At 43.0% G+C, this 16,387-nt stretch overlaps 1 protein-coding gene across 4 annotated transcripts in view; it reads left to right on the top strand.

The window, feature by feature from the left end:
- Positions 1-3,071: 3,071 nt before the first annotated feature.
- The window catches only part of PHLDB3 (pleckstrin homology like domain family B member 3), a 22,100-nt gene continuing 8,784 nt past the window's right edge, over positions 3,072-16,387 (top strand). Inside the window, exons 1-8 of one of the 4 annotated variants that reach the window (XM_063311690.1) lie at positions 3,072-3,364; positions 4,856-4,987; positions 5,389-5,526; positions 9,419-9,547; positions 10,312-10,467; positions 11,430-11,540; positions 12,914-13,000; positions 14,085-14,183. In XM_063311690.1, the coding sequence (XP_063167760.1) occupies positions 3,134-3,364; positions 4,856-4,987; positions 5,389-5,526; positions 9,419-9,547; positions 10,312-10,467; positions 11,430-11,540; positions 12,914-13,000; positions 14,085-14,183 (1,083 nt within the window). In that variant the 5' untranslated portion in view covers positions 3,072-3,133. Of the gene's footprint in view, positions 3,365-4,855; positions 4,988-5,388; positions 5,527-9,418; positions 9,548-10,311; positions 10,468-11,393; positions 11,541-12,913; positions 13,001-14,084; positions 14,184-16,387 lie in introns of all 4 variants that reach the window. The other 3 variants (XM_063311689.1, XM_063311692.1, XM_063311691.1) reach the window with 3 other exon arrangements.

Below are 16,387 nucleotides of genomic sequence, written 5' to 3'. Positions count from 1 at the left end.
AGCTGTGCCCCTTTTTTGACTCCCCCCACCCCCCAACTGCCCTGGTCTAGGATCAGGCCACTTTGCCTTGGCAAGTGGAAAGGTGGAGTCAACAAGGTGTGGAGAAATTGAAAAGGAAGATGAGTTGGGGCCTGTTAATAGCAAAAAATCAGTGTATCGATTCCTTTGAGAGATATCTTTACTGATCATCTACTTCCTAGTAACTTGTGAATGTTTTGCCCACATAGGAAAAGCAGATACTGTGGTCATGTCCTACAATGGGAGAAGAGGGAAGCACTGGAAATGGGCACTCTTAGAGGTGGTAGAGTGGAAAATGATTTGAAATGAATGAATGAATGAATGAATGAATGAATATATCTCCTTCAAGTCAGTATTGAATCCTGGTGAGTGCCTGGACAAATCCCTGCAGTTTTCTTGGCAAGATTTCAGAAGTGGTTTGCCATTGCCTCCTTCCTAGGGCTGAGCAAGAGGGACTGGCCCATGGTCACCCAGCTGGCTTTGTGCCTAAGGCAGGACTAGAACTCAAGGTCTCCTGGTTTCTAGCCCAGTGCCTTAACCCCTATACCAAACTGGCTCTCCGATCCATTATAATATGGTCATATTAATCATAATGAATATAGAAATGGGCGAGAATTTGAGCAAAATAACTATTTTCAACGGCCTGGCTCAGTATACCATGCAGGATGGAAAATTCTTCCAGATTTACAAATGTTGTTCTGCTGGTTTTGTTCAAGTCTAGCATAATTTTAGGGAAGAAGATGCCTATTTACCAAAGACATATAAGTAAACAGTGTGTCACATCATGGTGCAGAAATCAAACCAAACAGACTCAAGATTAAAAGGGTGTGCAACTGACTCCAGATGGAAATAGACTCATTTGTGTAAACTTGGGATCATTGTTTTAAAATGTATACAGATCAGAACAACACGCAAACAATAATTTTTGAATTTATCTAAAATCAAATTAAGCCTCCTTATTTCAACAAGCTTTCTGCAAGAAAATGGTCTAGTGGACTGTGGTTTGGATTTTTATTTTTTTATTGTGCGTTAGACACTGGCATTTTACACTGACATCTTATTTATTTAATCTACAAGTACGCTACTTAATAACTGCAGTTCTCTGGGCGGTTTCCAATATTTTTTTATGCAGTTGTGTCACCAGCATGATATGTTCTGTGCTGTTTGGCTTAAGCAGGTGAGGGTGAAGAAATCCACATTGCCCTGAGCAGTGTGCGAATAACTGCCATTATTAGCCTGCCGATGGCCTTGGGCAAGATGCTATCTTTTCTGCTCCTGAAGTCAAAAGACCAAGGATCAGTTCACCCATAGTCCCAAGCATGGTGGTCCTCACCATCCACTTTGTAGCTGCTTGAGTGAAGGTATGACTTTCCCCATGGTTTCCCCAGAGAACATCGTAAGTCAGCGGGGAGGGCATGAAAAGGTATTACAGGTAGTCCTCACTTAATGACCATTAATTTAGTGATGGTTCAGACTTATGACAGTGCTGAAAAAACCCACTTACATATGGTGCTCATACTTATGACCATTGCAGCATCCCCACGGTCACATGATCACAATTTGGGTGCTTGGCAATCGGTTTGCATTTATGACTGTTGTAGCATCCTATGGTCATGTGATTGCCATTTTCGACCTCTGGCTGGCTTCTGGCAAGCAAAATCAATGGGGAACTGCATGATTCGCTTAACAACCATGTGGTTTGCTTAACAATCGTGGTGATTCGCTTAAGGACCACCACAAAAAAGGTTGTAAAATCAGGTTGGATTCACTTAATGACCGCTTTGCTTAGCAACCAAAATTCCACTCTCAATTGTGGTCGTTAAGCGAGGACTACCTGTATGGGCTTTTGGTGTGATGGAAGGGTTTGGTTTGGGACCTACAACACATCCTAAGGTGTATTGTCCCATCAGGAGGAAATAAAGGTGACTGGATTGTTCACACTTTGGCAGATAGCTCAGTTTTATGGTCTGTTCCCTTTGTAGCTGCCGGTGCCAGCTTGCATCCCACAATTGGAGGGATTTGTTTGGCATTTATTAATCTAATTAATGGTTCTCGGTTTGTTATTTATTTATTTATTGCTGAGATGTTTCTGTGTTCCAAGGGCGTTTCTGCTCAGGAGACTAGACTCCTCAGAATGTTAAGAACCAGTTCCTTGCCTGTATATTTATTTAAGACTTTTAAAAAGTGTCCACGGAGGGGGGAAAGCAGGGAGCGTGACAGATTAACACAACACCAGCATGCTGGCTTTAACGTATAAAGCCCCTGAGGGTTTGGGGCTGACTTGATAATGACTAGTTTTGAGTAGTTCAACCTTCTTTCCATTCACAGGGAGTATTTCAATCATTTCCAACTTTTCACATCTTCATTTTTCTGTTTGGGAATTAGAATATTTGAACTCCACCTTAGGGAGCTCAGAAGAATTAGCTGCAGGGCAGATAACAATTTAAGAAGAATATAAAAAAGAACCTTAAAAATAACACAAAGAGTGAAAGAAACAAAAGAATAAGATTCGTGATTCAACTCAGGAACAGCAGATTAAGGGTGTATACACACACACACAGACACACAGACAATTTTGACAGATTATGCAGCCCAGAATGTTGTATTTAGCACAATGTTGGCATAGGTGATCAATTCTCTCTAATTGGGAACATTTGTTATTAGCTAGTAACCGATTTGTGGACTTACTCAGAATTGGCCTAGGTAGCCCACTGGTGGGAAATATGTCATACTCCATATGGTGCTGAACTACAATTCCCAAGAACCTCAGCTGGCTTGGCCCACAATGTGGGAATTGTAGTCAGCCAACATGTCAGGTGCTTGTTCCTAGCCTACAACTGAAACTAATTCCTTTCCCAAGCATGATTGTCACAGAGACTCCTTAATTAGATTTAATAAGAAGAAAAGACTAGAATGAGAGGAATTCCAGCAACACAATCTTTTCCAACCTATGACCAATATATCTCCAATGAATATTAGGGTGGAGTCTTCCTCATTTTCCTTTTTTTACTGCCATTCTGTCAAACTCTTCTTGCATTTATAACAGAACTGCCTCTATTCTTTACAATTGCAGGGCACCGTGACCATGCACTCTTGAACTGTGAAACTGAAAGCTATGGGGGTGTTCAACCAAGCAGAGCTGGGTCCATACCCAGCTGCCTTGGAAAAGGGTCAACTTCTGGGTGAGCGGAAATGCAGTCGGTCACCGGATTGCGAGGGATCCCCAGCTCAGAGCAGTACTGAAGTGGATTCCCTTTCTTCGGAAAATGACTCCCAAGCAGGGAGCCAGTCCAGCGGCTGCGTAGAGGATGATGAAGCCAGTAGTACAGAGAGTGCCCAAAATGGGGTGAGTATTGGCACCGAGTGCCTGAGAGGCCTTTCACCCTTGTGGCCCACGTTGACTATGAGCTGTTTCATCAATTAAGTGGAACAAAGGCGTTTCTTAATGTTAAGCCACACATTGCTGGCCGAGCCAAGGAAGCAAGCGTGGTGCCAGTCTGGGGTAAATGAAGTATCTTGAAAAGTGTAAGAATAAATTCCCAGCCTCAGTTACAGCAAGTTAATTAAGCCACAGTCTTTTGGGAATGCTTTCTCCCCCCATCTCCTATGGGGACTGCATTGTCCCTTCTCAGGTAACCCAAATGCCTGATCCCCTGCTTTCCCACAGTCTTTTCTACTTAAAAAGCAAATGGGCAGCCTAGCCAGCAAAGATTTTAAGAATTTACTATCCAGATTTAGAGAGCCAGTTTGATGTAGTGGTTAACGTACCAGGCTAGAAACCGGGAGACCGGGAGTGCTAGTCCTGCCTTAGGCACGAAGCTGGCTGGGTGACCTTGGGCCAGTCCCTCTCTCTCAGCCCTAGGAAGGAGGCAATGGCAAACCACTTCTGAAAAGCCTTGCCAAGAAAAGTGCAGGGACTTGTCCAGGCAGTCTCTGAGAATTGGACACGATTGAACAGATAAAAAAAAAAATCCAGATCTAAGTCAAAGCTGCCTGTGCTTATAAATGTTAGGAGTTATGTGGGCTACATATGACCTCATTACTAGAGACAATAAATGTCCTGTCATCTGTGGCATTACCTAAGCTTATGTTGGAAATTGGGCAATTGAGTCCATGGTCTGTTCATGGATTTCTCCAGCTCTGGAAACAAACTGATAGACTGAAATAGGCTTTTTCTTAATCCAGAATTCTTCCTTTTCTTGGCCCCCAACTCATAAAATCTACTCCTCATCTTGTCATGGTTTAAATAACCCATAAAAACATAATCTGTTCTGAGCTAAGATTGTCTAAGTGCTAGTGGTGGTGATGCACTTTTAATTGTATTTGCAATCTTTGTGCCATTTCAAGAAGTGTAGTAAACACACTTCAACAGCTTTCTTCGTGAAAGCAAGGCCCACAATGGGACACAAGCTTTCTTGCTGGTGGTATGTGCAACTCCTAATTCTTTTTTAAAATGCATTTTATTGAATGCTTTAGGAAAAAAAAAATACAAACAGAGAAGGGAGAACAACAACAACAACAACAAAGGAGGGTAGAAAAGTAAGATACGAGTGAAGAAAAAAAGGATTTACAAATGTTGAAATTATAATTTTTCAGCATATTATTAACTGATTGTAAATAACTGTATTATATCATTTTAAAAAGCTGACAATTACTGTTAAACTCTGAACAGAATATAAATGTCAGAAACCATGGTGAGGACAATATGAATCATCACATGAAAATGTAAACTCTGATATGTGTCCTTACTGCTAAAAGTCTTTTCTAATTTAGAAAGTCTTCTACAACTGCAATATTAAGACTTGCAGCTTCTGGTTCTACCTTATTCTCTTCCCAGTATGAAGGTCCCTGTAATGGAAGTACTGGTTGTCATCCGCAAGGAGAGCAGCATGTGGCTCTGAGCAAAATCTCAGTTCTTGAAAACCAGATCAAGGAGCTGCATCATCAGAAGAAAGAACTGAACATAGAGGTACACCTTAGCTTACTCAGTCCCCTCCCTGCATCATGAGATTGTTGGTTGGACAACAATCAGCACCTGTCAAACCAGTGTTGAGGAGGCCCACACCCAAGCAGTTGAGGAAGAACAGAGCCATGTTAGAGGGACGTGGAGAGCAGAACTTGTTTGCTCCATTGGACAGGAAATTTCCATCACCCAATGCCGAAGGTGCTCGCATCAATGTAGGAGCCATTTTCTAGGCAAGAGAGTTGGATGTTTGCATACCTGGATTCTTCTAGATCCCGTTTCTAGGCTTCATTTTGCACCTCTGCACCTCCCAGTGGCTGTGTTGACATTGCATCAGTCAACACATCTGGGCACGTCAAGATGTTTTGGCACCATTCTCCTGACCTGTCTCCTCCTCTTCTTGGCAGATGGACCTGGAAGGTGCCTTGTTGGAAGGGGAACTGAAGGAAGAGAGGCAGGAGCTAAGGCGGGAGGAGGCGCAGCTGCTGGAACTTCAAGGGCGTCTCGTTGAGACCGAGCTTAGGTGCCATGACGAACGGGAGAAGGTGAGCTGCTGGTCTTTGGCCGTTTTCTTACGATTTTTCCAAACTCTCTAGGTGCAGTTTCGGTTCTGGACTGGATCAGGACATCTGGCTGCTTGAAGCAAATCATAACATGTCCTCTTCCAGTTCAATAAATTGGGCTGATAGCTGAATCTTGCTTCAGAATGAGTTGCAGGCAGGGATGGTTGCACAGAAAAGGCTGAGCAGGGGGCAAAATGCCTGCAGCTCCATCATCTAGCACCATCACTGTCCCTGAGCATCTCCTGCCTTGAGAGCTGCCTCCCGTTCCTTAACTTTAGGACCGGCTCGCAGGTATTTATTCCTTTGTCTTGTGTTTCTGTACTATGTCACACACAGCATTCCAACTGCCAGTGGATGAAGTAGGAGAAGCAGTCCCGCAGCTCCTATTCCATCTTGTCTTCCCCCTGGGGCTTGGGATGTGCGAATTAAAAACGGAGGGGCTGGTGGCTGACAAGTTAGCAAAGTTATTTCTACTAAATTGCCATGCTGGCTGGGGAGAATGGGACTCCACTCATCTGGAGGGCTTCAAGCTGCTGGAGGCAAAAGTCTTAGTTTTGTGATTTCTGTATCCCTTTCTAAGGTCATTGTCCAGCTGGACTGAAAGTTAACATTTTATGCTATAACATCCCTGTTGATCTCTTCTCTCGGCCTGCTTGTTTCCCTTCCCTTCTTCAATTCTACCCTTTGGCTTCCTTATTTTCCTCTTATCAGAATGTCTGTTGATATTTTACCTCTGTCCTCATAACTTCCCAGACAAATGGCTATCCAAACTCTGCTGGAAAATTTCTGGTGATAGAACAGCTTGCCTGCTGGAATGGTGGGGGCTCTATCGCTGGATGTTTTCAAGGACAGAGTGGACCACCATTCATCTGGAATGGTATGAGGGTTCCTTTATGGGCAGGAGGTCTTTTTGAACCTTATGATTTTATGATTTAATGATCTCAGAAAAATCACCAAAAGCTGTCTTGGTTGCAGGCATTGCTAGTGTGTTTTCCCACACAGCTCTATAGAGGTGAGCCCCACCAGATAGACCAGACCAGATTCAACTCCACAGGAAGCCTAGGACTACTTTTATTGAGAGTGGCTACAATAACAAACTTGCAAGTCTGATTGTGCTGGGCCTCCTCCCCTTCTTATAGTCATGTGAATTAGGGAGGTGTCTGTCCGAGCCTGTTCCGCATATTTTCTGTTTGTTTTGAAGTTAAGATATGTTTTTCCCTTTGTTGCTTTGGTAATGGAGCTCACATATCTCCATCAAGATCATTTTTCTTACTCTCTAGAATAGTGTCCATCATAATATAATTTTTTAAAAAACAAATATAAAATACATCTGGGGATTCTGGTTTCTAAATGTCTGCAAACTCATCCATCCATCCATCCATCCATCCCCCACTCCCTATTTACATTTCCTTTCTCCCATTTTGCATGTTATAAATATCCAATTTAGCCTGGTGAAATAGAGACAGGAATAAAAGAGAAGAGACTTATGCCAAGAAGTTAGTTAAAAGTTTTAGTATAGTTCTCCAGCAAGAACAGGACAGGAACAGGAAAACTCCAGACTCCCAGAGCCTATCAAGCCCAGCGCCACCCAGTGACCAAACTGTAGAATGACACCATCCATACAAGGAAGAAACCTGGCTTGGAGTTGGATTCTGCTCAGCTGCTTTCTTTTACTTTATCTTTATCAGTTGCTAGAACTACTTGCCACTTGTATGCATGGGTCATCCCTGACCTTAAAAGTCATGCAAAACCATGCATTTGCTATTTTAAAAACTGTATGTTCATCTCCACAAGGGGGGGTGGGGGGAATGAATGAATGAATGAATGATCGATCAAGGGATAGGAAAAAAACACTTGTCTGCCCACCCGAAAATCTATCGCTTATTAAAATAAACAAATAAACAATAAACAATTTATTTATTTTATTCAATTTCTATTATTTAGCTTAAATAATGTTAAACTAAATGAACTATCTTGGATGAGGAACTCATGGTCCTCCAGATGTTGATCAGTTACAATTCCCAGCTTCTTCCATCCTTGGCCAAGCTGCATAGGGTTGCTGGGAATTAGAGTTCAGCAACTTCTAAAGGGCTTCTCCATTCCTGGGATAAATAGTCCAGCTAATGGAGCATTAGCTCTCCCTATTTCTAGCAGTCTTGGTATTCTGCATGCAGCCAAGGTAAAAAGGGCAACTGATAAAGACGACAAAGTCCCCGTCCTTCTGACTCAGCTTGAATTGTTCACACTTTCTCCCAGAATCCTTTTCCCATCCTCTTCATTGGTCAGAGCTTTCTGACCTCTGCCTGCTGAACCTATTACTCGACTGTGGGACAGGACATACATTGCTGATGGCTCCTCCCAACAAATTCTATGGATGTAGAAAACAGGCATCTGTTTTAGGCTAGCTTCTTCTTCTGCCATGCTAGATCTCAGAGATTGCGATATTTAAAGACTGGAGTGCCTCTATCTACAATCCAGTGGAACACTGTTTCTCAACCATGCTGGCTGGGGAATTCTGGGAGTTGAAGTCCAGACATCTTAAAGTTGCCAAGGTTGAGAAACGCTGCAGTAGAGAGTGCCTCCTCTATTGCGGCACCTGCCCTATGGAAAAGCTTCCCTTCTGGGATCCAGAGGGCCCCAACCCTCCACCCTTCCAGAATGTTCCTCCTCAGGTGCCCACCAGCCTGTTCGTTGAACCCAACATAGATCCGGTTGGGTTCGGAGTCTGCTGTGGTGCCTCATTGCTCTTAATTTTGTTGTTGTACTTGTGTTTTTAGGGTTTTAGGGTTGTTTTTTTTAATGTTTTGTGTATTTGTGTGTGTAGATTGTTGTTAGCTACCCAGGGTTATGTATTTAAGGTGGTGGCCATGTACATTTTCTGAATGAATTAATGATAAAATGAATGAACTACCATGATAAAATCCAGGTGTAGATTTTATAAGTAATCCCAGATTTCTACTCTGCTATCTGCCTGCTCACGAGCCAGTTTGGCCTAGTGGTTAAGGCACCAGGCTAGAAACCAGGAGACTGGGAGTTCTAGTCCCGCCTTAGGCATGAAGCCAGCTGGGTGGCCTTGGGCCAGTCACTCCCTCTCAGCCCAAGAGCCAATCAGGCGTGGTATGAGAGTTCTAGTCCCACCTTAGGCACGAAAGCTGGCTGGGTGGCCTTGGGCCAGTCACTCCCTCTCAGCCCAAGAGCCAATCGGGCGTGGTATGAGAGTTCTAGTCCCGCCTTAGGCACGAAAGCCGGCTGGGTGGCCTTGGGCCAGTCACTCCCTCTCAGCCCTAGGAAGATGAAGGCAAGGGCAAGCCACTTCTGAAAAATCTTGCCAAGAAAACTGCAGGGACTAGTCCAGGCAGTTGCCAGGAGTCAACACTGAAGGCACACCCCTTCCCCAAATCTGCCTGCTCAGAGGATTGTTGTCGTGTATTTGTTTAGTCGCTTCCGACTCTTTGTGACTTCATGGACCAGCCCACACCAGAGCTTCCTGTCGGTGCTCAGAGGATAGTAACCTGGATTTCATGCTGGTTGCAAAGGGCTAATAGTCCCTTAGCAGGCTAAGTGAAGGGCAGGGGAGGGATAGGAATTTCTACTCAGTGAACTGATAGGATGGAGAAATCCATCCCTCCTATGCCGGCTTGCTCATTTACCTAATGGAATTCCTGATTGCCTCTGGCAAGCAGGGGAATTGTTCAACTCAAAGCTGAGGTTGCCAAATCAGTGATAAGAAGGCCTCACAGGCAGCCTTATCAGAGTGCTGATCATCTCTGGGTAAGGAAGGAGTATCTATTCCTACAAGCACAAGTGGTTGGATATATTTATATTGTCCATGGAGATGTAGTGATGCTACCCTGCCCTGCTTCACTTTTGGCAGGAGAAGGCACGTCTGCAACAAGAACGTCACAGGGTAGAGGAGCTGCAGAGGCAGCATGCTGAGTCGCAGATCCACCTAAACAGCCAGCCGGAGTCAATGAGAGAGCGGATGCAGAGCCAGCTGCAGGAGGTAAGTGTGTGTCAGCTCATTACAGTGTGAAACAGGGGATGGTCCATGTGCATAATCCTATGGGAAAGCTCTCCAGGTACAGAAAGTAGTTTCCCCTTGTCGTCTTCTGGGCTTTTGTTTTGACTTCCTAGTCTGGTCTCCAGTCCTGGATTTCACGGTGAACTCTCATCTAAGTTCTAATTGGGTCTGACCTGCTCAGCTTTTTGAAATCAGTCAAAATTGGCTAAGTGATCCTACCTAGGCTGAACAATACGCATTTTGGAATATAAAAATGTCTGATTTCAGTGGAAGAAACTGGTATACTTCAGACATGGCTGTGTCCCATAATCTGAGTGAAGAATGTACTACTACCTTGGAGTTTGCAGAGACGTACCCATTTTCTATACATTGGAAGGTGCTCTTTGAGAAGATTATTTTTTCGTGTCAGAAGCACCTACCAAGGCACTTCTGTATTGAAAGGATTTGCCGGTGATGTCACCGTTGCCCGGGGGATGCCCGGGCGGCTCCTTTCATGTCCCTGTTATTTTCCCACTGAAGTGGTACCTATTCATCTACTTGCATTTGCATGCTTTTGAACTGCTAGGTTAGCAGGAGCTGGGACAAGTTGACAGGAGCTCACTCCGTCGTGTGGCTCGCACTCTCAAGTTTTGAACTGCCAAGCTGCCGACCTTAACGGTCCTCTGACTCAGTGTCTTAACCACTGAGCCACCATGGCCCCACCTTTGAGAAGATGAAACCCAGTGAACCCTGCTCTTCTTTCCTAGACAACTGAGATGCTCGAAGGAGCCCTGAGATGTTACGAAGATCTGGAATTCCAACAACTAGAACGCGAAAGCCGTCTAGAAGAGGAAAAAGAAGCAACTTGCCAAGCTCTGACCGAAAAGATCACCCAGTTGCAGAACAGCATCAATCAAAGGAAGGTGAGAAGTGGTCTTAATCCCTAGTGATTCAATTCTAGGTCTTGTTTTTCAGTCCATGATTGTCCTATTAAGTCTTCCTCACTCTGGTTTCCTCTAGCTATGTTGGACTTCAAGAGCAAGGATGCTCAGCCAGCACGGTCAAAAGAAATGACAATTGGAATTTATGAAAATTGATCTAATATGTTTGGAAGGGACCAAGTAGATAAGGCCATCCTATACAAAAAGATAGAAAAGGCAGAAATATAGATGTTACTTGTGGATGAGCCAGCCTGTACACCAAAATAATGACCAATAGTTCATTTTATTTTGACTGCAAACTTAGATCTGGTTTAACTGTGGCTTAGTCATCTGGGAAATGTGAGCTTAGACTAAGCAATACCAACATGTAATCAGTGGTTCAAGCCTTAAAATCTTGCTGGTTTGTTTTTTAAGACAATCTGGAATTTTGTAGTATTAGAAATGAAAGCTGACAATAGAAAATAATGAATTTACTTTTATCATATAAGAGCCTTAAGCTGTGGGTGAAATTACCCTTGCCTTGAGATCTTTTGGCTTTGTCACCCACTGTGGTTTTTAGACAATGCACACTCTGAACCGCAAAGTCAGTGTAAAAAGTAGATGAATCATCAACAAAACATTCTGCAATGGGTTGGTGATTCCATGGTTGCATTTCCTTCCTTCCTTCCTTCCTTCCTTCCTTCCTTCCTTCCTTCCTTCCTTCCTTCCTTCCTTCCTTCCTTCCTTCCCTCCCTCCCTCCCTCCCTCCCTCCCTCCCTCTTTCTTTCTTTCTTTCTTTCTTTCTTTCTTTCTTTCTTTCTTTCTTTCTTTCTTTCTTTCTTTCTTTCTTTCTTTCTTTCTTACAACAACTGTCACTTTTGAAGAGGGGCTGTCGGTAGGGAGAATTACTATCTTTCTTGAAATCCTAGAATTTTAGTTCACCAAGTTTCTCTCCACCCATTCAGAAGACTGTGCAGAAGCTGGAAGGCCAAGCCCTTTTAACACAAGAACAAATGATGGGTGTGTGCCAGAGATTTGCACAAGAGGAGGGAGAGGCTGTCAGGAATCTCAATGCGGTAAGGAATCCCTTTTCTCCTGCCAAGAACCAAGGAAGCTTTGAGTATCTTGGCTTCCACAATCATCCTTGCCTATCCACTTTCCCACGCTTTCAGAATTTGAAACTTGCGTTTCTGAGTCCATCTACTAAGTATCTTCTTCTCTGTCTAACTTGGTGAGACAACCCATGGCTGATGTTTCCCTGGATTACTGGATGTGGTTTCTTGGGGAGAAACTTCCTTCCTGGAACCTGGCTCAGATCTGCATGTTTCTCAGAAGGCTTGTTGGAAGATCAAATTATATTTTGAGATCAGACTGTACAGGAAACTTTAGAAGCTGCTAGCTTAGCTTGCCTGCCACTGAGCAACTTTAGAAGAACATTTCTATTCTTGCAAATTTTGGCTGACCTAGTCATTGCAGATGGATCTAAGAGTTGATGGAAGGAACCAGCATGCATAAAAAGCTCTTGGTTTTTCCTGGCTGGACATCTGAAATATGCATCCAAGTTGTGTATGAGAGAAGTGAACTGTTATGGAGAGAGTGGGATGTTTTTAGCTGAAGTTAACTAAAAAGAGAGAGCCAGTTTGGTGTAGTGGTGAAGGCACCAGGCTAGGAACTGGGAGACCGTGAGTTCTAGTCCTGCCTTGGGCACAAAGCCAGCTGGGTGACCATGGGCCAGTCACTTTCTCTCAGCCCTAGAAAGGAGGCAATGGCAAACCACTTCTGAAAAACCTTGCCAAGAAAACTGCAAGGACTTGTCCAGGCAGTCTCTGACATGATTGAGCGGATTAAAAAAAAACTAAAAAGAATCCTACATGAACAGAATCTCTTGGTATAGGATCATGATTATGCTTCCTGCAGTCTGAAATTCTTTGGATGCAATATGCTCTGGATATGCAGATATTCCTTATTATTTCAGGTATTTTCAACATAAGAAATGAGTTACTATTCAGAGACCCACCACTGAACTTCCAATCTCTCAGAAGCCTTCTTGCCCTATTTCACACTTTTTTTTTGTACTTTGGGTGTAGGAGAATGTGAGTTTTTTCATAGTGGGGGATGGAATTTATACATCATAGTCTAAGCCAGAGTTTTTCAAACCTGGCAACTTTAAGATGTGTAGACATCAACTTTAAGATGTGTGGACTTCAACTCCCAGAATTCCCCAACTGGCTGAGGAATTCTGGGAGTTGAAGTCCACACATCATGAAGTTGATGTCTATACATCTTAAAATTGCCAAGTTTGAAAAACACTGGCCCAAGTGATGACATTAGGAGGCAGCACAATGCAGGTAATAGAGCAGTCTTACATAGGCTTCAGGTGAAACTGCTCCGAACATTGTGAAATGGCTTTCCTGTCTAGAAGGGTTACACATTGCTTGTCTGCATTTAGGAGAAAAGTCGCTTAATGGATATGAGCCAGGAGTATTCAGAGGGGAACAGGGAGGACTTGCCAAAAAATAAGGAGAGTGTGACACAGGTAAGCTTTTCGGTGCTTTTCGATCTCCCTGTTCTTGAGGGCATCCAAAGCTACATTTCCCATTCAGAAGGACCTTGTGGATTCTGCATATTAGGGCACGTCTGGATGAAGAACAATCCCTGGTCACCCTGTTTCCCTTGCCACGGCTTTATTGAATCAAAGCAGGTAGAAACTTAACAGAGACAACTTTGAGGGGGGCATATAAGTATAGTGCTTGGAGAAGCTCTGTCAACCAACTTGGTTGCAGAGCAGTTGGGCCTTGGGAATCGAGGTAAGAAGAAAAGGGACATCTCTAACTCACACTCACATGACACTCACTACCCACAGGAGATAAAAGCTGAGGACAGCCCCTTTCTGTAATTTCAAAAGTGGGATTGAACAATGTTGAGAAGTGTGTTAAAGCAGTGGAATGCCTGCCTATCCACATTTCTGCCCTGGCTTTATCCTTTTCTTCCAACATTTTCTAAGGACTTACTGCCAGAAAAGAAATATGAATGTTGCTTGCTTGCATGTTTGTCACAAAGCCATGAAGCTCACAAGTGACTTTAGCTGAGCTGCTTCTCAGATTGGCCAGCCACAGAGGGTTGTTGAGTGAGAGTAACATATGAGGATGTAGAAGAGACACTCATCTCTTACTAAAGGGAAAACCCTGCTTTGCCTGGATTCATTCAGCACTCTGTCCTATACCTGGGTTAGCAAAACCCAGTGGTTGTGTTCTCATACCATACTCTATCTATGTTATGGCCCTGTTCACACAACATGCCAATACAAGGGCTGGGATCCCACAATATGCAGAACCCAGGCCCCTTTTAGCCTTGCTTAACACAGTGTGCAGATTCAATCTTTAAGTCCCTTCTCATGCTAGTTTGGTTCTGGTCCAGAGTATGGTGATCGGGTAGATCTCTAGATGTTCCAAGGGTTGTAGTTCATCAACATCTGAAGGGCCTTGCATTCCCCCTTGTTGGGTTGAAAGCAATGGAGGATGGATGTGGCATTTCACATTTGGAAAAGCAGGCCCCTTCCTCCATCCACACCCTCCTTCCAGTGGTGATGCCCACACTGATAAATCTCTGTCTCCCTGCAGCTGACTTTTACCCAAAAAACGGATCGGAAGGTCATTGTCTTGGGCTCCGACCAGTCTGACTCATCCTCCTGTGTCTTCTCCGTCTGCAGTTCTGTCAAGGTCTGTCCTGTCTCCTTGGTCTGTGTTAATTTTCAGTCTCTCTTGTCCTTTTACATGTGCTAAAGTGATTCAGCAGCGTGGGGTTTGTATTGTCTTCTCCCATTATGTCTGTTGGTATTGAGAGAGGATGTCTAATCGATATTTATGTGTTTGCTTGCTGCGGATTTATACGTTGGTTTTCAAGGCAGACTTTTTTCCCCTCAAGGGAGCTTACACAAAGATTTCAAAACCTGTGATTAAAAAGTTACATCTAAAGTAGCAGTGTTAATGTCTTTTTGGTGGTGGTGGTGGTCAATGGGACCCATTATCCTGCGCCCACACAAGGAAGTACAGTAAAGATACAATAACAGTAATAGTGTAGAGTATGCAAAGAGAAAGGTGAGATGGTTGACCACCTGACAAGAAGCTGTACCAGAACTGACCAGACAAATTTTAAGAGAAGGTATGAATGTGTAGCAAAAATGGTACATTGGAATTTATATGAAAGTATGGATTTGGTGCCCCAAAATACTGATATGGCCATAATGTTGAAAAAGTGTCCCAGAGCGATCATGTAAACATTTTATGGGCTTCCAAATTCAGATGGACCAAAATCTAGAACATAGCATGCCAGACTCATGGTAGTTGAAAAAAACCAAGTTTTACTTATAGTTATGACACTACTAAACAACAGTAGAGTAACCCAAAAGGAACTGGAAAAGACTGTAAAATATTAGGATGTAACAACTGAAATACAAACATGATGTAAACACAGAAATAAGCTAGCAAAAGTTTTCCACATTATTACTGGATCATTAGAGGCTGTAACAACAAAATTGTAAAACAGTTGAAAAAATTATTTGACCCCACAACACACAGTTTTCAAAAAAAAAAAAAAAGTCTTCTTCATAACCACTTATATATTATGGCAGTATTTGGACAATTCTGTTGGCTTTGGGAAAAGCTTGAATTGGCCCTAAATTACCAACATTTGCTGAGCATATTTCAGAAGAGAATATTCACAGTATCTAATAATAGACTCTGAAGAGAAATGTCTGTATTTTGAGGTTCCCAGTCCAGCTGCTGACTTCTGTTACCACGAACCATGGAGGAAAGCCTGACTTTGATCTGGGATACTATTAAAAAAAGAATTTTTAAGGGATGTGAATGTTTTCCAACAAACTTTCTGCCTCCACCCTCCCTAGATCTTTAAAAATATTTACTGCAAAACAGCTGAAAAAAAGTAATGCAAGAACTTAGAATGCTGATGTTGAAAACTGATTAAAGCTTCTAGACCAGTGTTTCTCAAGCTTGGGAACTTGAAGAAGTGGGGACTTCAACTCCCAGAATTCTCCAGCCAGTATTGAGAGCCAGGTGGAGAATTCTGGGAGTTGAAGTCCCCACTTCTTCAAGTTCCCAAGCTTGAGAAACACTGTCCTAGACCAAAGAAGCTAAACAGGAAGAATAAGATTAACAAAGTAATCCCCAAAAGCTTTAGCAGGGGTTAGAGACTAGAGATAAAAGTTGGATTGCTTTGCTGTACCCAAGGAAAAGGGGCTGTTATAGGGAGGGACTAATAATTTCTGTAGGGAATCACAGAGAGGATCTGTGAAACTAGGCAGACATGGTGGCTGGACGAACATTCTTTAAGCCTGGGAAACAGAGACAGCCTGAGAAAGAAACTCAGAACTCCCGAATTTACTGGAACATGTGAGGAAGAGAAGAGAAAACTCAGTCAGGCTTTCATGGTTCTGTTACTTTATCAGTCAAATTTATATAGCCACCCATCTCCATGCAAAAAAACAATTTAAAAACATTATAAAAACAACAAACAATACAGCAATTAAAAACAATATAAAAGCACAGCCAATCATAATAAAATGCATAGCCAAGGTAATCATATCCATATCTTATAGCCTCTATTAATAAAGTAGAGCTCAAATCAGACATGCTGTTTACTTCAAAGGGCTGACATTTCACTGTCTCTTGAGCCAAACAGACTGAAAACAATTGGTTAACATTTACTGGGGCATAGTTGCATTCATGCAACATGCTTAACCTGGTTACTTAATTAACCTGAAGCCTTGGTTTGCACAAAACATTGAATCAGAGAAGCTGGGCTTGTGCATCATACTCAAGACACACCTACAGAATCCTAATCAAAGTTAACCCAAACCCAGCATAGCATTGCAGCTGTTAATAATCAGCTGTCCTGGATGAAGTAG

The sequence above is a fragment of the Candoia aspera genome, chromosome 10, assembly GCF_035149785.1.
Source record: "Candoia aspera isolate rCanAsp1 chromosome 10, rCanAsp1.hap2, whole genome shotgun sequence".
Classification (NCBI taxonomy): Eukaryota; Metazoa; Chordata; class Lepidosauria; order Squamata; family Boidae; genus Candoia; species Candoia aspera.
This window is presented reverse-complemented; position numbering and strand designations above follow the sequence as displayed.